The 18781-nt window shown below is 38.3% G+C and overlaps 1 protein-coding gene across 1 annotated transcript in view; it reads left to right on the forward strand.

The window, feature by feature from the left end:
* The window catches only part of Tnni3k (TNNI3 interacting kinase), a 287127-nt gene that overhangs the window by 108323 nt on the left and 160023 nt on the right, over positions 1-18781 (forward strand). The window contains exons 12-17 of the mRNA XM_052178863.1: positions 6799-6885; positions 7342-7398; positions 8302-8394; positions 8488-8545; positions 8644-8838; positions 9549-9653. Coding sequence (XP_052034823.1) covers positions 6799-6885; positions 7342-7398; positions 8302-8394; positions 8488-8545; positions 8644-8838; positions 9549-9653 — 595 coding nt within the window. The remainder of the gene's footprint in view (positions 1-6798; positions 6886-7341; positions 7399-8301; positions 8395-8487; positions 8546-8643; positions 8839-9548; positions 9654-18781) is intronic.

Here is an 18781-nt window from a genome sequence, read left to right on the forward strand (position 1 = left end):
TTTGTCAAAGGCCTTTTCTGCATCTAATAAGAGGAAATTCATAAAATTTTTACTAGTAGTAATTTACTGCTTCAAAATTTATACCAAAGATATGATATTTAATGTTATTACTGTCTTTACTAAAAATACATATTTTTCTAATAATAAAAATAAAATATTTTATTAGTAGGTTATTAAAAGAAGTACACCCTGAATTTGAAAAATGGAATGTTCATGCTATTTCTTTTCTTTTGCTTTGTTTATATGGCATAATACATTTACTGATTTTCATATCTTAAACAACCCCTGTAACCTCTGGAATGAAGCCTATCTGATCTTTGTGTAATATCACATTGATGTACTCTTAGATTTGGTTTGCTAGTATTTTATTGAATATTTTTGTATCTATGTTCATAAGGGAAATTGTGCTGTAATTCTCTTTGTTGAGTCTATGTGTTTTGTATATTAGTACAACTGTGACCTAATGAAATGTATTTGGCAATGTTCCTCCTGTTTATATTTAGTGGAATAATTTGAGTAGTATTGGTGTAACTTTTTTGAAAGACTGGTAGAATTTTAGACTAAACTGATATGATCTAGTATTAGCCTATTTTGGGGGGAAGTGGGAGTTGGGAGATTTTTTAATGACCATTTCTATTTCGTTAAGGGTTGTGGGTATGTTTAAATTATTTATATGATCTTGATTCTCAATAGGTAATACCTATTGAGAAAATTGTTTGTCTTTTAGATTCCTCCCCCAGAGTCTGTTCTATTTTTTTATTTTGCTTTTTTAATTAGATATTTGCTTTATTTACATTTCGAATGGTATCCTCTTTCACCCCTCTGAAAACTCCCTATCCCATCCCCCTCCCCCTGCTAATCCCCTCCTCTTAATTTCCTGAGTGCATTCTCTATTCTGGGGGAATAATTTGGTTTTATACTGGTTGTTACAATAAATCCTTATATCTCTGGACTTCTTAGGTGACTGTTATTATATCTTCAATTTCTTTTTTTTCTTTTTTTCCTGCACGGAAAATTTAATTAAAAAGAAAAGAACTAGGCGTTAAATAAATATATAGAATATTTCTAATAATTATTTGTTTTTAATGATTTTCTTGATTTGTTACAATAGTCTCCCTATTAAAATAGCTTCAAGAAAATGCTACCTGTAGGTAGAACACAGCACATTTTTAGAGTATTGAGTTTTCTTGTATAATAAAGTGGTAAGTGCATGCCACTATATACAGTCAGCATTCAGTGCTGTGTAACAAAAGAAGTTGAGTTCTAAGGTGAACAATGGAGCTTACCTAACAATAAAGTAGTAAAGTACTATTTTTTAAAAAAAATATTAATTGTTTTATTTATTTACATTACAAATGTTGTCCCCATTCCAGAGTTCTTCTCCTCTTCTGAGAGGGTGCACCCTCCAGCCATCCCCCTTCCCTGGAATGTCAAGTCTCTACAGGATTAGGCCTCTGCTCTCCTACTAAGGCCAGAGAAGGCAGTCCTCTGTTACATGTCCATTTTTTTATTCTGATTTTGTTCATTTGGATATTATCCCTATCCCCTCTCCCATCTCTATCGCCCATCTCTGCCTTTTAGTTAGTTTGGAAAAATATTTGTCTATCTTGTTGATTATTTTATTAAATATTAAATATTTAATATTATTAAATATTAACTCTTTGTTTCATTAATTCTCTGTATCCTTTCCTTTGTTCCTATTTTATTTATTTCAGCTTTATTATATATAGCCCTCTTCTTTTCTTAGGTATGATTATTTATTTTTGTTCTAGGAATTTCAGGTATGCTATTAAGTTGCCAGAGACCTCTCCAATTCACTCTTGTAGGCACTTAATGTTATGAACTTTCTTAGTAGCATTGCTTTCCTTGTCTACTATAAGTTTGAATTTTCATTGAATTCTAGAAAGTGTTTAATGTCTTTATTTCATTCTTGACTAATTTTTTGTTCAATAGACTGTTGTTCAGTTCTCATGAGTTTACAAGTTTTCTACTGTTTCTTTTGCTGTTTATTCCCACTTTTATTACATCCTGGTCTGATAGGATTCAGGGAGTTATTTCAGTTTTCTTTTATCTGTTGAGACTTGGTTTGTGTCTGCATATGTAGTCAATTTTGAAGAAAGCTCCATGCAGTACAGAGAAAAGGATTTATTCTTTTGTGTTTGAGTGACATGTTCTGTAAATGTCTGTTATGTCCATTTGGTTTATAACATCTGTTAGCTCCAGCATTTCTCTGCTGGCTTTTTGTCAGGATGACTTGTCTCTCAGTGGGGTATTGAAGTCTTGTACTGTCAGTGTATGAGGGTCAATGGGTCAATATGTGATTTTAGCTGTAATAGTGCTTCTTTTATGAACATGGGTATCCTCGTATTTGGCCCACATGCTCCACTATGTTCATAGCAGCCCTATTTGTAGTAGCCAGAAGCTGGAAACAACCCAGGTGTCCTTCAACGGAGGAATGGATAAAAGAATGTGGTATATTTACACAATGGAGTACTATTCAGCCATTAGAAACAATGAATTCATGAAATTCTTAGACAAATGGATAGAGCTGGAGAACATCATACTAAGTGAGGTAACCCAGTCTCAAAAGATCAATCATGGTATGCGCTCACTGATAAGTGGATATTAGCCTAGAAACTTTGAATACCCAAGACATAATCCACATATTAAATGATGTCCAAAAAGAATGGAGGAGTGGCCCTTGGTTCAGGAAAGACTCAGTGCAAGAGTATAGGGGAATTCCAGAACAGGGAAGCTGGAAGAGGTAGATTGAGGAACAAGGGGAGGGAAGAGGGCTTATGGGACTTGTGGGGAGTGGGGACCCAGAAAAGGGGAAATCATTTGAAATGTAAATAAAAAATATATCAATAAAAAAATTGAAATGCCATCTTGTGAATTTTTTCTTTGATGCGTATGTAGTTTTTTTTCCCTAAACTCTTTTGGTTAGTTTTAGATTGGAGTTAATATTGTTCACTATTGAGATGGCTACACCAGCCTACTTCTTAAGATCATTTTCTTGGAAAATTGTTTTCCTACCTTTTATTCTGATGTAATGTCTATCCTTGGTGTAGAGGTATGTTTCTTGGATGCAGTTGAAGGATGGGTCCTGCTTTCACATCCGCTCTGTTAGTCTGTGTCTTTTGATTAGGAATTTAAGACCACTGAGAGGTATTAACAGCCAGTGATTTTTGAGTCATGGTATTTTTATTTGTTCATTTTGTTGTTTTGTTGTTGTTGGTGGTGGTGGTTGTATACACTTCCTTCTTTATATTGGCTGGTATAAGATGTGTATTTCTAATATGTTCATGTATTTGATTAACCTTTTTAGGTTGGAGTTTCCCTTCTAGCACCTTTTATGGGGCTGGATTTATGTATAGATATTGTTTTAATTTGATTTTATTTTGTAATCTTATTTTCTCCATCAATAGTGATTGAAAATTTTGCTGGGTATCGTAGTCTGTACTGGAATCTGGGGTTTCTTAGAGTCTAAAGCATATTTGTTTTAGCTCTTCTGGTTCCTAGAGGCTTAATTTCTCCATTGAGAAATTAAGTCTAATTCAAACAGGTCTGACTTTCTTGTTAGTCTTTTTCACTTGCTGATTTTAATATTCTTTTTTGTTCTGCATGTTTAGTAGTTTTATTGTTATGTAGTAAGTGGACTTTCTTTTCTGTTGTAATTTCTGGTATTTTCTAAGCTTTTTTTAAAACTTTTATAGGCAAGTCTTTAGATTAGGAAATTTTTTCTTCTCTGATTTTGGTGAAAACATTTTCTGAGCTTTTGAGCTGGGTTTCTTCTCCTTCCTGTATACCTATTAGGTTTGGTCCTTTCATAGTGTACCAGATTTCCAGTATATTTTGTATCAGGAGTCTTTTAGATTTCCCATTTTCTTTGACTGATGTATCTATTTCTTCTATTGTATCTTCAAGGTCTGAGATTCTTCCATATCCTATAATCTGTAGGCAAAACTTGCTTGTGTAGTTCAAGTTTGAGTTTATAAATTTTTATTTCCTGAATTCCCTCAGTTTGAGTTTTCCTTATTGACTATGTTTCCAATTTCAGGTCTTAACAGTTTTCTTATTCCTTACACTGTTTATGTTGTCCTGGATTTTGTATTCATTAATTTCCTCTTTAAGGACCTCTACCATATTTTAAAGGCTGTTTTAAGGTATTTTTCTTGTCTTTCAGCTATATTAAGGACCTTTTTGGTAGAATAGCTTCCTTGAGTGTAGACATAATATCCTGGCTGTTGCGTATTTTGATGATGGTGTCTCTGCATCTGGGGTTGGGATGATTAAAGGTCTAGTTTCTGATTTCCAGATTGGTCTTCCTCAGGTGGAAGTTTTGTTCCTTGGTTTCTGTTTTCTATTTCTATTTTCTGAGAGTGTGATTGCAGTGTGTTGCTTGTTTTCATTGCCTGTTTCACTCCTGTGCTCACAGAGAAAGCCTGCTGGTGCTGGAGGTTGGGACAAGTTGAGGAATGAAATGTTGGAGAAGAAGGTCTTGTGATCTATTGGTGGGGAGAGTCAGAGAGGAAATGGAGACCACAGCAGGTTTACAGTTACAGAGTTGGGAATGAGACTGAGGATATTGGCCCTCAGGAGCAGTGGGACAGGCATGGGTCCTCCCTTCAGCCTACTTGGTGCCCTGGGAGGAGTGGTTCTTAGGTTATTATGGGGTGGCTGCTGGACTTGAGGTCTGAGATACAGTGAGAGTTGAAGGGATGGAGGTTAGGAGGGAATTCTCTGTGGGATACACAGAAGTAGGTGTGAGGGAGGAAGGTTACAGATGATGTTATGTAATAGTGCTAGGGACCAGACTAGCATTGGGTCTAGCACAAGGGAAACAGAAGAGCAATGGGTAACTTATCTGGTTTTTGTGGCAGGCAGTTCTCTTTTACTTTTTAATTAAAGTAAAACACATCCTTCCATTCCTGGGAACTAATAATTTTGAAATGATCTACATTGACCCTGTCTTTGTAAAGTCTGCATAGGTTGTCTCTTAAGTCTCATCTGCACCACCAAGGCACTCATTAGAAAGCCACCGGGAAGGTCCTCCACATAACTTTTCATGCTAAGTCTCGGGGAAATCTGTGCTCACGTCACGTCCTGTATGACACTTTCTGAGGGCCTAGGGCACCCCTTTTACCCAGTGTTCTTGTCTCCCCTCCCCTGCCAGGCTGGACCACCAGCCCTGCTTCACACAGCCCTGCTTCACACAGCCCTGCTTCACACAGCCCTGCTTCACACATGCCTTCATTGGTCTGGGAACAGCTCATGTCATGTTTGTTCCCAACTTGGAACTTTTACATTATGGTCTATCCCTTCCTATCAGATTCTCATTAGAAATTGTTCTATTGATGAACATTCAGGCTTTGAGGTCCAATTCTGGTCACACAAAGTCCAAGCTCATAATAGCTAGAGCTTGTTGCCATCATTTTGATGTAGTCCATGGTTTGGGAAAAGAGAAATCATTATTTACAAAAACTAAAGACAATAAAATGTAGACCTAGTTGTTTACTTCTGGAGAGATGATTTATAGATTTTCTCACAGAATTCATTATTCATGTATGCAATTTTTTATTTAAGGAATCTGGAGGTAGATTGTTCCCTTTGTGAAAATATTTTGTGTGAGAAAATCTAGTGTTGACTTCTCCCTCCTGCATTCATGCAAGCACTATTCAGTGGGCTCTTTTAAAGGAAAACTTGACTAAGTGAGCTCTGCTGTGGGCATTCTACATATAAACTAGCATGTACAAGCCAATCTAAATTTCAGGTGTCTGTGATAGGAAAACATTTATGCTTTGCTGTTTCTATAGGTGGCCATATATCCAGTGGGTTCAGTTCCATTTCACAGGGTTCTGGGCAAGATCTATAAGGTCCACTGTTTGCCACTTGCAAATTAGCTTCAGTAGATTATTTTCATAATGAAAGCATACAGTAGTGTCAAGGTTTAATTCTATTGAAAATCAATGACTTTTTCTGAAAAGCATTTAACATTTTTCATCTTTTGCAAGAATGATTTGTGGCACAGGTAATAAGCCCAGAATGCTGGTGGTGGTGGTGATTTAAAACTGAGACATGTCTCACAACCTTGTGACATTTCATGATGGTAACAAGGCTGAGGGAGCAGCTTGCCAGCCTCTTCCATCTCAGAGCCCTGGGCTGCAGCTGGTAACTGGGAGAGTAACAGTTCCCTGTGTCTTAAAGCAGAGACATGGCAATGGCTTTGCCGTGTGTTCCCAGTGAATATGCCACAGAGCCACACTGGAATGGAAGATAAATAAAGAAGTGTCCCAGGGTAGGCAGCCATTCCCAGTGACAGAGTCATTGTCCAAGAGAACTACAGGAGTCTATTGCAGCTTGTTGTCTCCACCATAGAAACCTAGGTCATTATCTCAGTTCTGTTACTGGGATTGCCAACCAAGAACCAAGCCCACTCACTGTGGGTGCCCCATTCTCTCAGAAACCGTATGTGCCTTTCAGACACTTAACTGTGTCCTGGCCATATATACTTATATCACTTCATATCTGGTCACCCAGAAGTTTCTCATGATTAGATCCTATAATTACTTGCTCAATTACCTTATCATCCTCTTATAAGCAGAGTCATAGTCACATGTCTACTGTATCCCTGCTACCCACTATAGAATGAAAGAAGCACTAAATCCATAGTGTAATATATTATCTCCTTGGGTATAACCTATGTTATGAATTTTATCCAGTGTATTTGGGGAGGGAGCTAGCATTTGTTGACTAAATCAAGACAAAAGTATTCATCCCTTTTGTCTTTTTATGAAGGACATGATGCCATTGTTACACTCCTGAAGCACTATAAGAGACCCCAGGATGAGCTGCCATGCAACGAATATTCTCAGCCTGGAGGAGGTACCCCTTTGCTATTCTGTTTTCATGACTGCACAATCTTGAGTTCAATGGTAAATGTGTGTTGCCATTACTGTCCCTCTGGGATGACAAAGGAGGATACAGCCAAGGGATGAGGCTCATTTCTGAAAGTTTATAGCTGGGTGAGGCTACACAAAGAATGGCCACCACAATCCACCTTAATATATAATTTACTAAGACACGGAAAGAGTACCCATAGCCAGACACAAATTACAGCAGATACATCTTCTGGAGACTTCTAGAACAGAATTAGGATCTTTTTATGTAGATTCTAGAAAAACACGGGCACTGCAGCTTCCTATGCAGGAAGAGATAGGAACCTTTAGCTTTTTTTTTTTTTTTTTTTTTTTTGTCATCTGCTTTGTGTTTATCATGTTGAACTTTAAGAAGAAAGGAATGATTGCTGCTTTCAACTCTGCTGTGTAACTTGATTTCTAGATGGCTCCTATGTGTCGGTTCCATCCCCCTTGGGGAAGATAAAAAGCATGACAAAAGGTACCTATAAATGGGATTGTTGTTGTTTTACCACTGAGGATGATTATTGCCTAAATACCACGACATGTGTTTTGTTGTTGTGAGTAGTGGCTACCTCTGCATTATAAGCAATGCTGGATGGAGACATTTCTTCTCAGAATTAGCCTTGCCCTCAGGTCCCTTTGTCCACTGTTGTCACAACAGGATCACTGATAAGTACTGAAGAGAGCTAGACTCACAGAGGACTGTTTACATATTCAAATTTTGAACAAAATATAAATTATAAATACTAATATTTTTAGATGTGGAAATTTATCTGCTTTAGAAAAATATCCAAATTATTCAATTACTAGTTTTCAAATCTCTCAAGTAAGTGACCCTCTGTTACTTTTTTGAGTGCATGCTACTGATTGTTGAAATTAACATCACTAGACCAGGAAAGTATTAAACACAGGTCCATAACAAATTAATATTTAACCACTAACCACTTGGAATCTGTAGTTTTAAAAGTACTTTTCTGTGTGTCCTTAGACTGTCTCCTGTGTTTATCATTTGCTGCTTAATGGGTATCCCCTAAAGGCCCAGTTTACCAATAGATATTTGACTTCCTTTCTGATGGAAGCTGAAGGGATTGACTCCATTTCTCAGGTAATGAGGCAAACCATATTGGAGGGTAGCTGTGTTTCCAGACATGTTAACTGAAGATCAGATGACCAATAAGGTCAGCCCTGATCACAGAGATTGTGCTGCTAAGCCAGAAGGCCACCCTTCTGGTAAGGCAGGCCCAGCCCGCACATGCTAAGGTCTTAGGATCCCCAAGTGATCAGTTACAGTTGGGATGAAACACCTTTGGTTGAGCATGTCCATTGTGCGTTAATAGCCATGTGTGCACATCCAAACTAAAAAGGCAATTATTGTTCACAGAGAAGGCAGATGTTCTCCTCCTGAGGGCTGAATTACCCTCCCGTTTCCATCTGCAGCTCTCTGAAATTGAATTCCATGAGATTATCGGCTCAGGTAAGCAAAGAAAACAGAACCCTGTTGCATTTTAACAATCTCAGACTTACAATCAACTGTAAACATTTATTGACTTCTCTTAAATAATTTTAGGTTCTTTTGGGAAAGTCTATAAAGGGCGATGCAGAAATAAAATAGTGGCAATCAAACGGTAAGCCAACAGATGAATCACATTGTCAGCTGGGAAGAACAGGGGCCGGCCCCTGAAAAGTCCTGTTGAAAAGAATGTGTCCTTTACTCCTGTACTAGATACCGAGCCAATACCTACTGCTCCAAGTCAGATGTGGATATGTTTTGCCGAGAGGTGTCCATCCTCTGCCAGCTCAATCACCCCTGCGTGGTTCAGTTTGTGGGTGCCTGCCTGGATGACCCCAGCCAGTTTGCCATTGTCACACAATACATCTCAGGAGGCTCCCTGTTCTCCCTGCTTCATGAGCAGAAGAGGTATGGGCTCTGGTTCCCACTCACCTTGGACACAGCATGTGAATCACCTTTACCACATTCCTAAGGACTTCCCATCAGGGACCCTATTGCCTTCTGACATGTCTAAGTGCTAACAAGAATGGCATTTTAAACATGGCTGATGATTTATGACTAATTATTATATTTATGAAAATGATATACTTAATATTTTTACATAATAAGTCAAAGGTAACAAGTTTGAGGAATGTGAAGCCAGCTGAGGCTTATAAATAGTCTAACCTTGACATATCCATGCGGTATCTCAAGGAAGCTCAGCATTCAGCAATCATCAAGGGTCAAAGTATTGATGAGAGAAAGATTTTTAAAAGAATCTTCTCACCCAGATGGGACCTGAGTTCATGTTTTAGATCTCTACAGAGAATAACTGTGGAGTGATTTCACTCAGTGGCTCCAGAACATTCCACATCTGTTATTATCATGGATTCTTGTATGACACAAATAAAATTTAAAGTAAAGCAGTATATTTTTAAACAACACATCATATATCAGAATTGACATTTTCATAAACAATTGCCAAATATGGAAAGGTGTGTTCCAGGCTGAACATTTAGCTCTATCTTCAATGAATAAAAATTTAGATAGAATTACACAGAATAACAATCTCTTTTGAGGGACATGCTGAGTGTTGGCTTCAACCACCTTTTCTCCATTCAGTCTCTTTTCTATTCTAGAATTCTTGACTTGCAGTCTAAATTAATCATTGCTGTAGACGTTGCCAAGGGCATGGAGTACCTGCACAGCTTGACCCAACCGATCATACACCGCGACCTGAACAGGTATGTCGCTTTCCTAAATGATGAACTTATAACCCTGCAGCTCAGGAGGACACAGTGAGAACATGGCTTAGATTTACCTTAGGTCAGAGTTTTCTCTATGTACACTATAGAAAGGTAACAGGCCATTGCCATTGTCTTACAGAGATACAAAGCTGTGTAACTGCCTCCCAGGGACCGTGTAAATCTATGGAAAATTCCAGAAAGAAAGTACTGTGTGTAGAATACAGCTCTGGATAATGTTTTCATCAAGGACAGACTGTTGTTTGCAGAAGATGATTTCATGCTTTGTTGATAAAGTGAATACTCTAAGCTGCCAATCATACAGAAACCCAGAACCTGTAGTTATCTATAGTACTCAGGACTTATTGATAGTTAAGATATATGCTACAGATTTACTTACCTAATACATTATACTTTCTACCATTATTTTATAATATTCTACCATTATTTTATAATTGGGTTATACAAATATTTATTGTTAAAGAATACAGCATGTCATGCTGTCAGTGCCTCTTGTCTCTTGTATCATCTGCGTCTCTGTTGCATCATCAAGCCACATATATAGTCTAACCAACCCCACCTAGATTTGTGCATGTGCGTACACTGTGACAAAAGTCCCCGGAACACATTGGCAGCAAGTCCTGCTGTTAGGGCAAGCATGTGAGTGGGGTTCACAGACTAATGGTTAGGTCGGCAGGTAACCTCAGTTACTATGTCAGATGTCCTCTGTCTCATACAAAGCCAGCAATTAGACAATCTTAGCCGACATGCTCTTTGGTGCTGCCATTTTGATATTTATGCATATTCAGCCAAAGCACAGTAGGACACTTGCCCAGTCTTCATGCAAAAGGTTTCCATGTTGAATAGAGCCTGAAAGGAATACAGAATCAAAGTTCTCCACAGAGTTGGGACCCCACGGGATTTCTATGTTTGTCTTATACAGTGAAAACTTTCTCTGAGTAAAGTCTTATACCAGGCCAGTGTGCAAAGTAGAACAGTTTTAGCTAAAGACTGAATATAGGTGTGGAAAACTCATTTCCCACTGCTGAAGAGTGAAACTTAGGGCCACTTTGGGTGGAAATCCCAATCTGCTGTAAAACAAGCAGCCACTGCTCTAGTCCACACCAATAACTCCGACTTCCTGACTACAAACAAGAGTCAGATAAATTCCAGATGGCATCTAAAATGTTTAATTATTAAGGAATTACTTTATTTATTCACTTAATCAACAACCACATGGGATTGCTCTATGCTTACAGCTTGTAACATTTGGTGCATTTCCATGTGCTAAAGGAAACTTATACATGCCCTGCTCTCCAACTTCCCAAGAGATTTCACATCATAACAGAGAAGAAAATCGCCTATACAAATGTATTTTAAGCAAGTTAAATATACTTAACAGCAAGTTCTATGAAAAAATAAGTAGTGAAATTTTCTATAAAATTCCAGAAAAAAAATGTTAAATCAGTCCAGAGAAGTTTAGAGGCAGCACCAAGAATTAACCAAGAATGAAATCACTTGGTCTCTCAGATGAATAAATTTGAAGGATCATCCCAAGGGTAGGAAGAGAGTAATCCAATGGAGACCAAAAAGTTAAATGCTCACACACACACACACACACACACACACACACACACACATACACACACACACACACACATGTCATTTTAGTGTACAAAATAAATAAAGCTATACATGTTTGTCAAGTCTGAGTGAACACATGGAAACAAGTGGAACCAGAAGAAATTAATCAGAGCAAGCTGGCATGATGGAGAAGGAAGGGTGGTTAGATGCCCTCTTGTAAGCAAAAAGATACCTGGGAACAGGGTGTGTGTGTGTGTGTGTGTGTGTGTGTTTGTGTGTGTACTGCAGTCACAAACCTGAGGTCATCTGATGGAAAGACCAACCTATGTCTGACAGATTCTCAACAAGGACCTAGTCAAGTGCCTGCCTGATGAGTGACTGCAGAAACTAGGCAAAAGGTTAATTAGAAACAGTAGTGGGAAGTGCCAGGAAAGCAAAGACTTGACAAACAGGTGAGAAAAAAGCATCTAAGTAGAGCTGGCAGACTCTAACATTGGAAGTAAATAATATGGAAAGTTACTTACAATTGCTTAGTTTTCTTTGCCTTTTCAAGACACTTAGGCCAATATATATTTATTAAGGCCAAACATGTATTATTACTAGGCCAAATGTATTTATTAAGTGAGCTTTACTAACAAAGTTTAGGGAAAAGATTTCAGTGCGCAGCTATCCCAGAAGGAACTGGGGATTTTGTACACAGAGATGATCACTTTCCATTCCTGGCACTTTCTCTGGAGCTGCGGCAGGAGGGATGGCTGCCAGTTTTTTCTAGCCTCGACTTCCTTCCCAGTACACATTCTATCATCTTGCGGTAAGTGTAAATTGTTACCATCAGTTACTCAGCAGGACTGGAAATATAAATATTGATTACATATGAAAATAAAACATTAAATGTATAAGAAAAACAAGCTTATTTTACCTGAGTATAATCAAACCAACATTCTTAAATTTTCAAAAACTCTTCAAATTTGATGAAGCAGTCATAGACGCCTACCTAGATTTGCAAACTCCTTTTTGCTTATCTTCGTCCTAGCAACAACAATAAAATTTTCATTTATATCTAGACAAGGCATTGTACATGGCTCAAAACATGACTTATTTACATAAATATGTCATAATAAGCAAAAGCAACTAAGTCTCCAGTCTGGGTAGGACGTGACTATAACAGTAACTTTTATTCAACTGAAGTAATTGTTGCCTCTGAGACTTAACTGTTCCTATCTGCTAACCTAGGTCTAGTCCTGGAAGCATCTAAACTCCATACAATCTAATCTAGGTGTAGAATGTTTCCAGCCTGTGAGACTTACCACTAAATATGGTCACCCTTTCTTGTTCTTTCTGGTTTCTTCCTGGCTGGTCAATTTAGCTGTTCTGGCTCAAAACTTCTCTCCAAGCTGACTGATTCAATCTGGCTTTTCTCAGTCTCCTGCATTGCTCTGCTTAGCCTCAAACTAACTCTGGCCATATGTTCTCATCTTCCGACCCCTCACTTTCTGGCTCATTCTTCTACACCTGTGACTAGCTTGGTCTCTCTTTGTAACCTGCTCTCTGTGCAACAATCCCAGTAAAAATTGCCACCTGAATCTCTCTCATTTCTCATAAAAGTTAGGAATATCCTAATCTGGCAAATTGTTCTCTGATTCATCACTTAGTCTGCCCTCAACTAGAAATCACTCTCAAACATGAATGCTTACTTCTGTAAACCACCTTTACCTTCATTGTTTGGGATTAAAAGTGTGTACTAAGGGTATGCCTATATTCCAGCCAGAGGGATTTAAAGGTGTGTGCTAAGGACTGAACCACACCACAACAAGAAATAGGTCATATTTTTTCAGGAAATAGCACAAGCTTGGAGATCAGAGTGGGATCAAATATCCTCCAACACATAACTGAGGACCAAAATGGCTCAGAAGCATCTTTTAAAAGAATTCAAGCAAGGAGAAGATCACAGTGCAGTGGAAAGCTTGATGAGGATGCAAGGTTGGAAGAAGAGGCCTGAATCTTTTCTAAGAACACACACCTTGCATTTCCTCAGTACTAAGACTCCTGGAGCGAGCAGAGGGAGACAGATACCAGCTGCCTTCAGATTGCTGATTGCTGATTGCTTATGGTCTTGTAACAACAGGCTTAGCCCCACTGCTCCAGATATGACATGGCTTCATGGTTAGAGAGCCTGCTCTCTTTCCTCATCTCCAGAGGCCAGAACCTTGTATCTGTGTATGAAAATTGCTCAAGCAACTTAGTTTTAGAGAAGTTCTCAGGGCATTTGTAAGTATGCTATTGTAGTTTAAAATTAAGGGGGGTAGGGGGTAGTTTATATAATTATGGCTACGTCTGGGTAGAGTTTTGTGGAATTTCTGAACACCTTTCCTAGTTGTACAGGAAGGAAGCTAATGGAGATGGCTGACCAACCTGCAAAAAGCAGATACTTCTATATTGGTGATGGAGGTTTGTTAGTTCAGCAAAATGATAAAGCAAACTTGTTTTTCTCTTGGCAAGAAAGATTTCTCTGTGACTCTTTGTTATATATACCCTGAACATTAATTTCAGTGTTCAACGTATTTTAAAGAGAAGGGTCACTTGCAGCGGATGGAAGGGTTCTGCTAAGAGGTGGCCATGCTTGCACCAAGTCTGTAATATTAATCATCTCTATTGTGCAGAGAACAAACTGGGAAAGGAGACTAATGTAGACTCAGGTTCTTGCCACAATCTCTACCCTGCATTTTAATGGAATATAAAGTCCTTTCAGAGACAGGAAGGGAAGGTTTGATGACCATGATACTTGTCACTATTAGCTTTAATTATCAACTGACACCACTTGAAATCAACCAGGAAGAATCTTAATGAGGGATTGTCTACATTCTTTGGCCTTTGGGTATATCTCTGGGAATTGTCTTAGTTAATTTATATGGGAAGATCCAGGCCACTCTGGATTATCCATAGAGTTTAAATATATTTAAACTATTCACTCTTATTCAGAAATGCTCTAATTTCTTAAGGAATGATTTAGACCCAATTTACATATTTATTTCATGAAGTTGGTACTTAAGGTCACAGTTACAGCTAATGGCTTTACAACATTGTGCTTAAAACTAACCAGGCATCTATTCTCTTAGACCAGCATATTTCTAAACTGTTGAGAAAGTGTGACATCATTGCAAATGGATGCTATTCTCTTCTGATAAGTCTCCTGTAACATTTACAGCATCATAGGAAATGAATAGTAGCAAGTGCTTCACAGTGACTGTATGAATATATACATATATACATACACACATTTTATATATCATATACTACATGGGTAAGTATATTTTCCTTAATACCCTACTTATTCCCTTATATAGAAAGTAGATTATAAAAATGCTGTTAGGTCTGATATTGTGGTGAATGCCTGTAATCTCAGGTCCTGGTAGGTAGGTACTGTAGGATTGTAAGTTAGAGATCTGGGTGGTATAGTTTGAGTCCAGCTTTGGCTGCATATTGAGACCTGGTCTCAAGTGAACCACAATAAAACAAAACAAACCCTTCCTGTCATGTTCACACAAATGTTTCTTTTAATAAAGTAAAACAAAGTAGTCTGTAGTATTCTGAGAAGGACTCTGCTGGAATTTTGAGAGCCATCACATTCCATTAAATATAAAAGAAAATAATTACAGATAATTTAAAAACAGAAAACTTTTTGGTGATGAGTGACAGATAATTTAAAAAGACAAGCCTGATAAGAAGGGCTAAATGGATTTTAATTTTGAAGGTGACATTTAAGTAAATTAGTGAAGATTTTAGGAAATAACAAAGAAAAATGGAGAAAATTTTAATAGTTGTCTTTAACGTGACATGGGCACTTACTTGCCTTTCAATTGAGTGCAAAATACCAAACTGCAATTAAAAAACACAACAGTCAAACAAGGCAATTTATTACTTTTCTAATTATCCATCAGGCAAGGTCCCTGTTCATAGGGATGGAGACTGCATGGCTGTTTATTATTTCTACACATGACGGTGATACAGAAGGATCATAGCAATCATTGGTCAATACTGTCTTTTTTTTTTTATTCGATATATTCTTTATTTACATTTCAAGTGAGTTTCCCTTTCCTAGATCTCCCCTGAGGTGGTGAAATCTCAGGGTTGTTTTGATTTGCATTTCCCTGATGACTAAGGATGTTGAAGATTTCTTTAGGTGCTTCTCAGCCATTTGATATTCCTCAGGTGAAAATTCTTTGTTTAGCTCTGTACCCCATTTTTAAGGGGGATATTTAGCTCTCTGGATCTCTACCTTCTTGAGTTCTTTGTATATTTTGGATATAAGCCCTCTGTTGGATGTAGTGTTGGTAAAGATCTTTTCCCAATTTGTTGGTTGCCATTTTGTCCTTTTAACAATGTCCTTTTCCTTACAGAAACTTTGCAGTTTAATGAGGTCCCATTTGTCAATTCTTGATCTTAAAGCATAAGCTATTGGTGTTTTCCCCTGTGCCCATGTCCTTAAGGGTCTTCCCCAGTTTCTTTTCTATTAGTTTCACTGTGTCTGGTTTTATGTGGAGGTTCTTGATCCACTTGGACTTGAGCTTAGTACAGGGAGATAAGAATGGATCAATTTGCATTCTTTTGCATGCTGACCTCCAGTTGAACTAGCACCATTTGTTGAAGAGGCTATCTGTTTTCCACTGGATGGTTGTAGCTCCTTTATCAAAGATCAAGTGGCCATAATTCTGTAGGTTCATTTCTGGATCTTCAATTCTATTCCATTGATCGACTTGCCTGTCACTGTGCCAATACCATGCAATTTTTAACACAATTGCTCTGTAGTACTGCTTGAGGTCTGGGATACTGATTCCCCCAGAAGTTCTTTTACTGTTGAGAATAGTTTTAGCTATCCTGTTTTTTTTGTTATTCCAGATGAATTTGAGAATTGCTCTATCTAAGTCTATGAAGAATTGAGTTGGGATTTTGATGGGGATTGCATTGAATCTGTGTAGAATGCTTTTGGCAAGATGGCCATTTTTACTGTATTAATTCTGCCAATCCAAGAGCAAGGAAGATTTTTCCATCTTCTGAGGTCTTCTTCAAAGACTTGAAGTTCCTGCCATACAGATCTTTCATTTGTTTGGTTAGAGTCACATCGAGATACTTTATATTGTTTGTGGCTATCGTGAAGGGTGTCATTTCCCTAATTTCTTTCTCAGCCTGTCTATCCTTTGAGTATAGGAAGGCTACTGATTTGCTTTAGTTAATTTTATAACCAGCCACCTTGCTGAAGTTGTTTATCAGCTGTAGGTGTTCTCTGGTGCAGTTTTTTGGGTCACTTAAGTATACTATCATATCATCTGCAAATAGTGATAGTTTGACTTCTTCCTTTCCAATTTGTATCCCTTTGACCTCTTTGTGTTGTCTAATTGCTCTAGCTAGAACTTCAAGTACTATATTGAATAAATATGGGGAGAGAGGGCAGCCTTGTCTAGTCCCTGATTTTAGTGGGATTACTTCAAGTTTCTCTCCATTTAGTTTGATGTTGGCTACTGGTTTGCTGTATATTGCTTTTATTATGTTTAGGTATGGGCCTTGAATTCCTGTTCTTTCCAAGACCTTTAACATGAAAGGATGCTGAATTTTGTCAAATGCTTTTTCAGCATCTAATGAAATGACCATGTGGTTTTTCTCTGAGTTTGTTTATGTAGTGGATTTCATTGATGTATTTCTGTATATTGAACCATCCCTGCATCCCTGGGATGAAGCCTACTTGATCGTGGTGAATGACTGTTTTGATGAGTTCTTGGATTCAGTTGGCAAGTATTTTATTGAGTATTTTTGCATCGATATTTATAAGGGAAATTGGTCTAAAGAAACTGAGGAAATCCAAAAAATTATCATATCCTACTACAAAAGCCTATACTCAACAAAACTGGAAAATCTGGAGGAAATGGGCAATTTCCTAGACAGGTACCAATTACCAAAATTTAATCAGGATCAGATAGAGCATCTTAATGGACCCATAACCCCTAAAGAAATAGAAGTGGTCATTGACAGTCTCCCAACCAAAAAAAAGCACAGAACCAGATGGCTTTAGTACAGAATTCTATCAGATATTCAAAGGAGACCTAATACCAATACTCTTCAAACTATTCCACAAAATAGAAACAGAAGGAACATTACCCAACTCGTTATATGAAGCCACAATTTCACTGCTACCAAAACCACACAAAGATCCAACAAAAAAAGAGAACCTTAGGTCAATACTGTCTTAAGAACACTAATGCCCAAGTGCAGGCCAAACATTTGATTGAAGACCACAGAAACCTGTAGACACTTGTGAAATTGTCAGTTCTGGCTTTATGTCTGTCTAGTTTAAATTCATCATCACATAGAGTCTTTATGATTTTGTTTCAAGTTTTTTATTGGATATTTTTACATTTCAAATATTATTACCCTTCCTTGTTTCCCCTCTGCAAACCCACTATTCCTTGTCCCTGCTTCTATAAGGGTGTGGCCCCACTCACTCTCTCACTCCCCTCTCACCACCCTACACTGGGGCATCAAGCCTTCACAGTTCTAAGGCCCTCCCTTCCTACTGATGCCAAAGAAGGCAATCTTCTGCTTCATATGCAGTTGGAGCCATGGGTCCCTCCAAGAATACTTTTTTGTTTGTTTGTTTGTTTTGGATTTGGTTTTTTTCCCCCGAGACAGGGTTTCTCTGTATAGTCTTGGCTGTCCTGGAACTCACTCTGCAGACCAGGCTGGCCTCAAACTTAGAAATCTGCCTGCCTCTGCCTCACAGAGTGCTGGGATTACAGGCATGCACCACCACCGCCAGGCTCCTCAAGTACTTTTTGGTTGGTGGTTTAGTTCTTGGGAATTTCGGGGGAGGGGAGGCTGGTTGGTTGATATGTCTATGCTTTCTATGGAGCTGCAAACCCATTCAGCTCCTTCAGTCCTTCTCCTATCTCCTCCATTAGGGTCACTGTGCTCAACCCAACGGTTGGCTGCAAGCATGCCCATCTGTATTGGTCAGGCTCTGGCAGAGCCTCTCAGAAGACAGCTATATTGGGATCCTATCAGCAAGCACTTCTTGGCATCAGCAGTAGTGTCTGAGTGTGGTGTCTGCAGATGGGATAGATCCCTAGGTGGGGCAGTCTCTGAATGAATGGCCTTTTCTTCAGTTTCTGCTCCACTCTTTGTCCCTGTATTTCCTTTAGACAGGAGCAATTCAGGGTTAATATTTTTGAGATGGAAGGGTGGTATTCTTTTTTCTAATCCCATCCATTTCTGAAATGTATATCAAATGCTTGTTGAATGTTTGAAATTATCTGGGGCTTGTGCCATGTGTACATGGGTACATGTGAGAATGATAGGCCCTAGGACTGCTCTAGCATGGTTTAGAACATTTTGGATTGTGAGTATCTTATAGGCTCCCATATCTAAGGCAGATTTCTAGATCTCAGCCACGGGTAACTGATTCTGAAAGACTCAGGCTGAGCTTGAATCTCTGCGGCATTGGACAAGACTCATTCCTATGATCACATAAATGTTTCAGATTGGGACTTCGGACA

This window comes from Apodemus sylvaticus, chromosome 4, assembly GCF_947179515.1.
Source record: "Apodemus sylvaticus chromosome 4, mApoSyl1.1, whole genome shotgun sequence".
In the NCBI taxonomy this organism is placed as follows: domain Eukaryota; kingdom Metazoa; phylum Chordata; class Mammalia; order Rodentia; family Muridae; genus Apodemus; species Apodemus sylvaticus.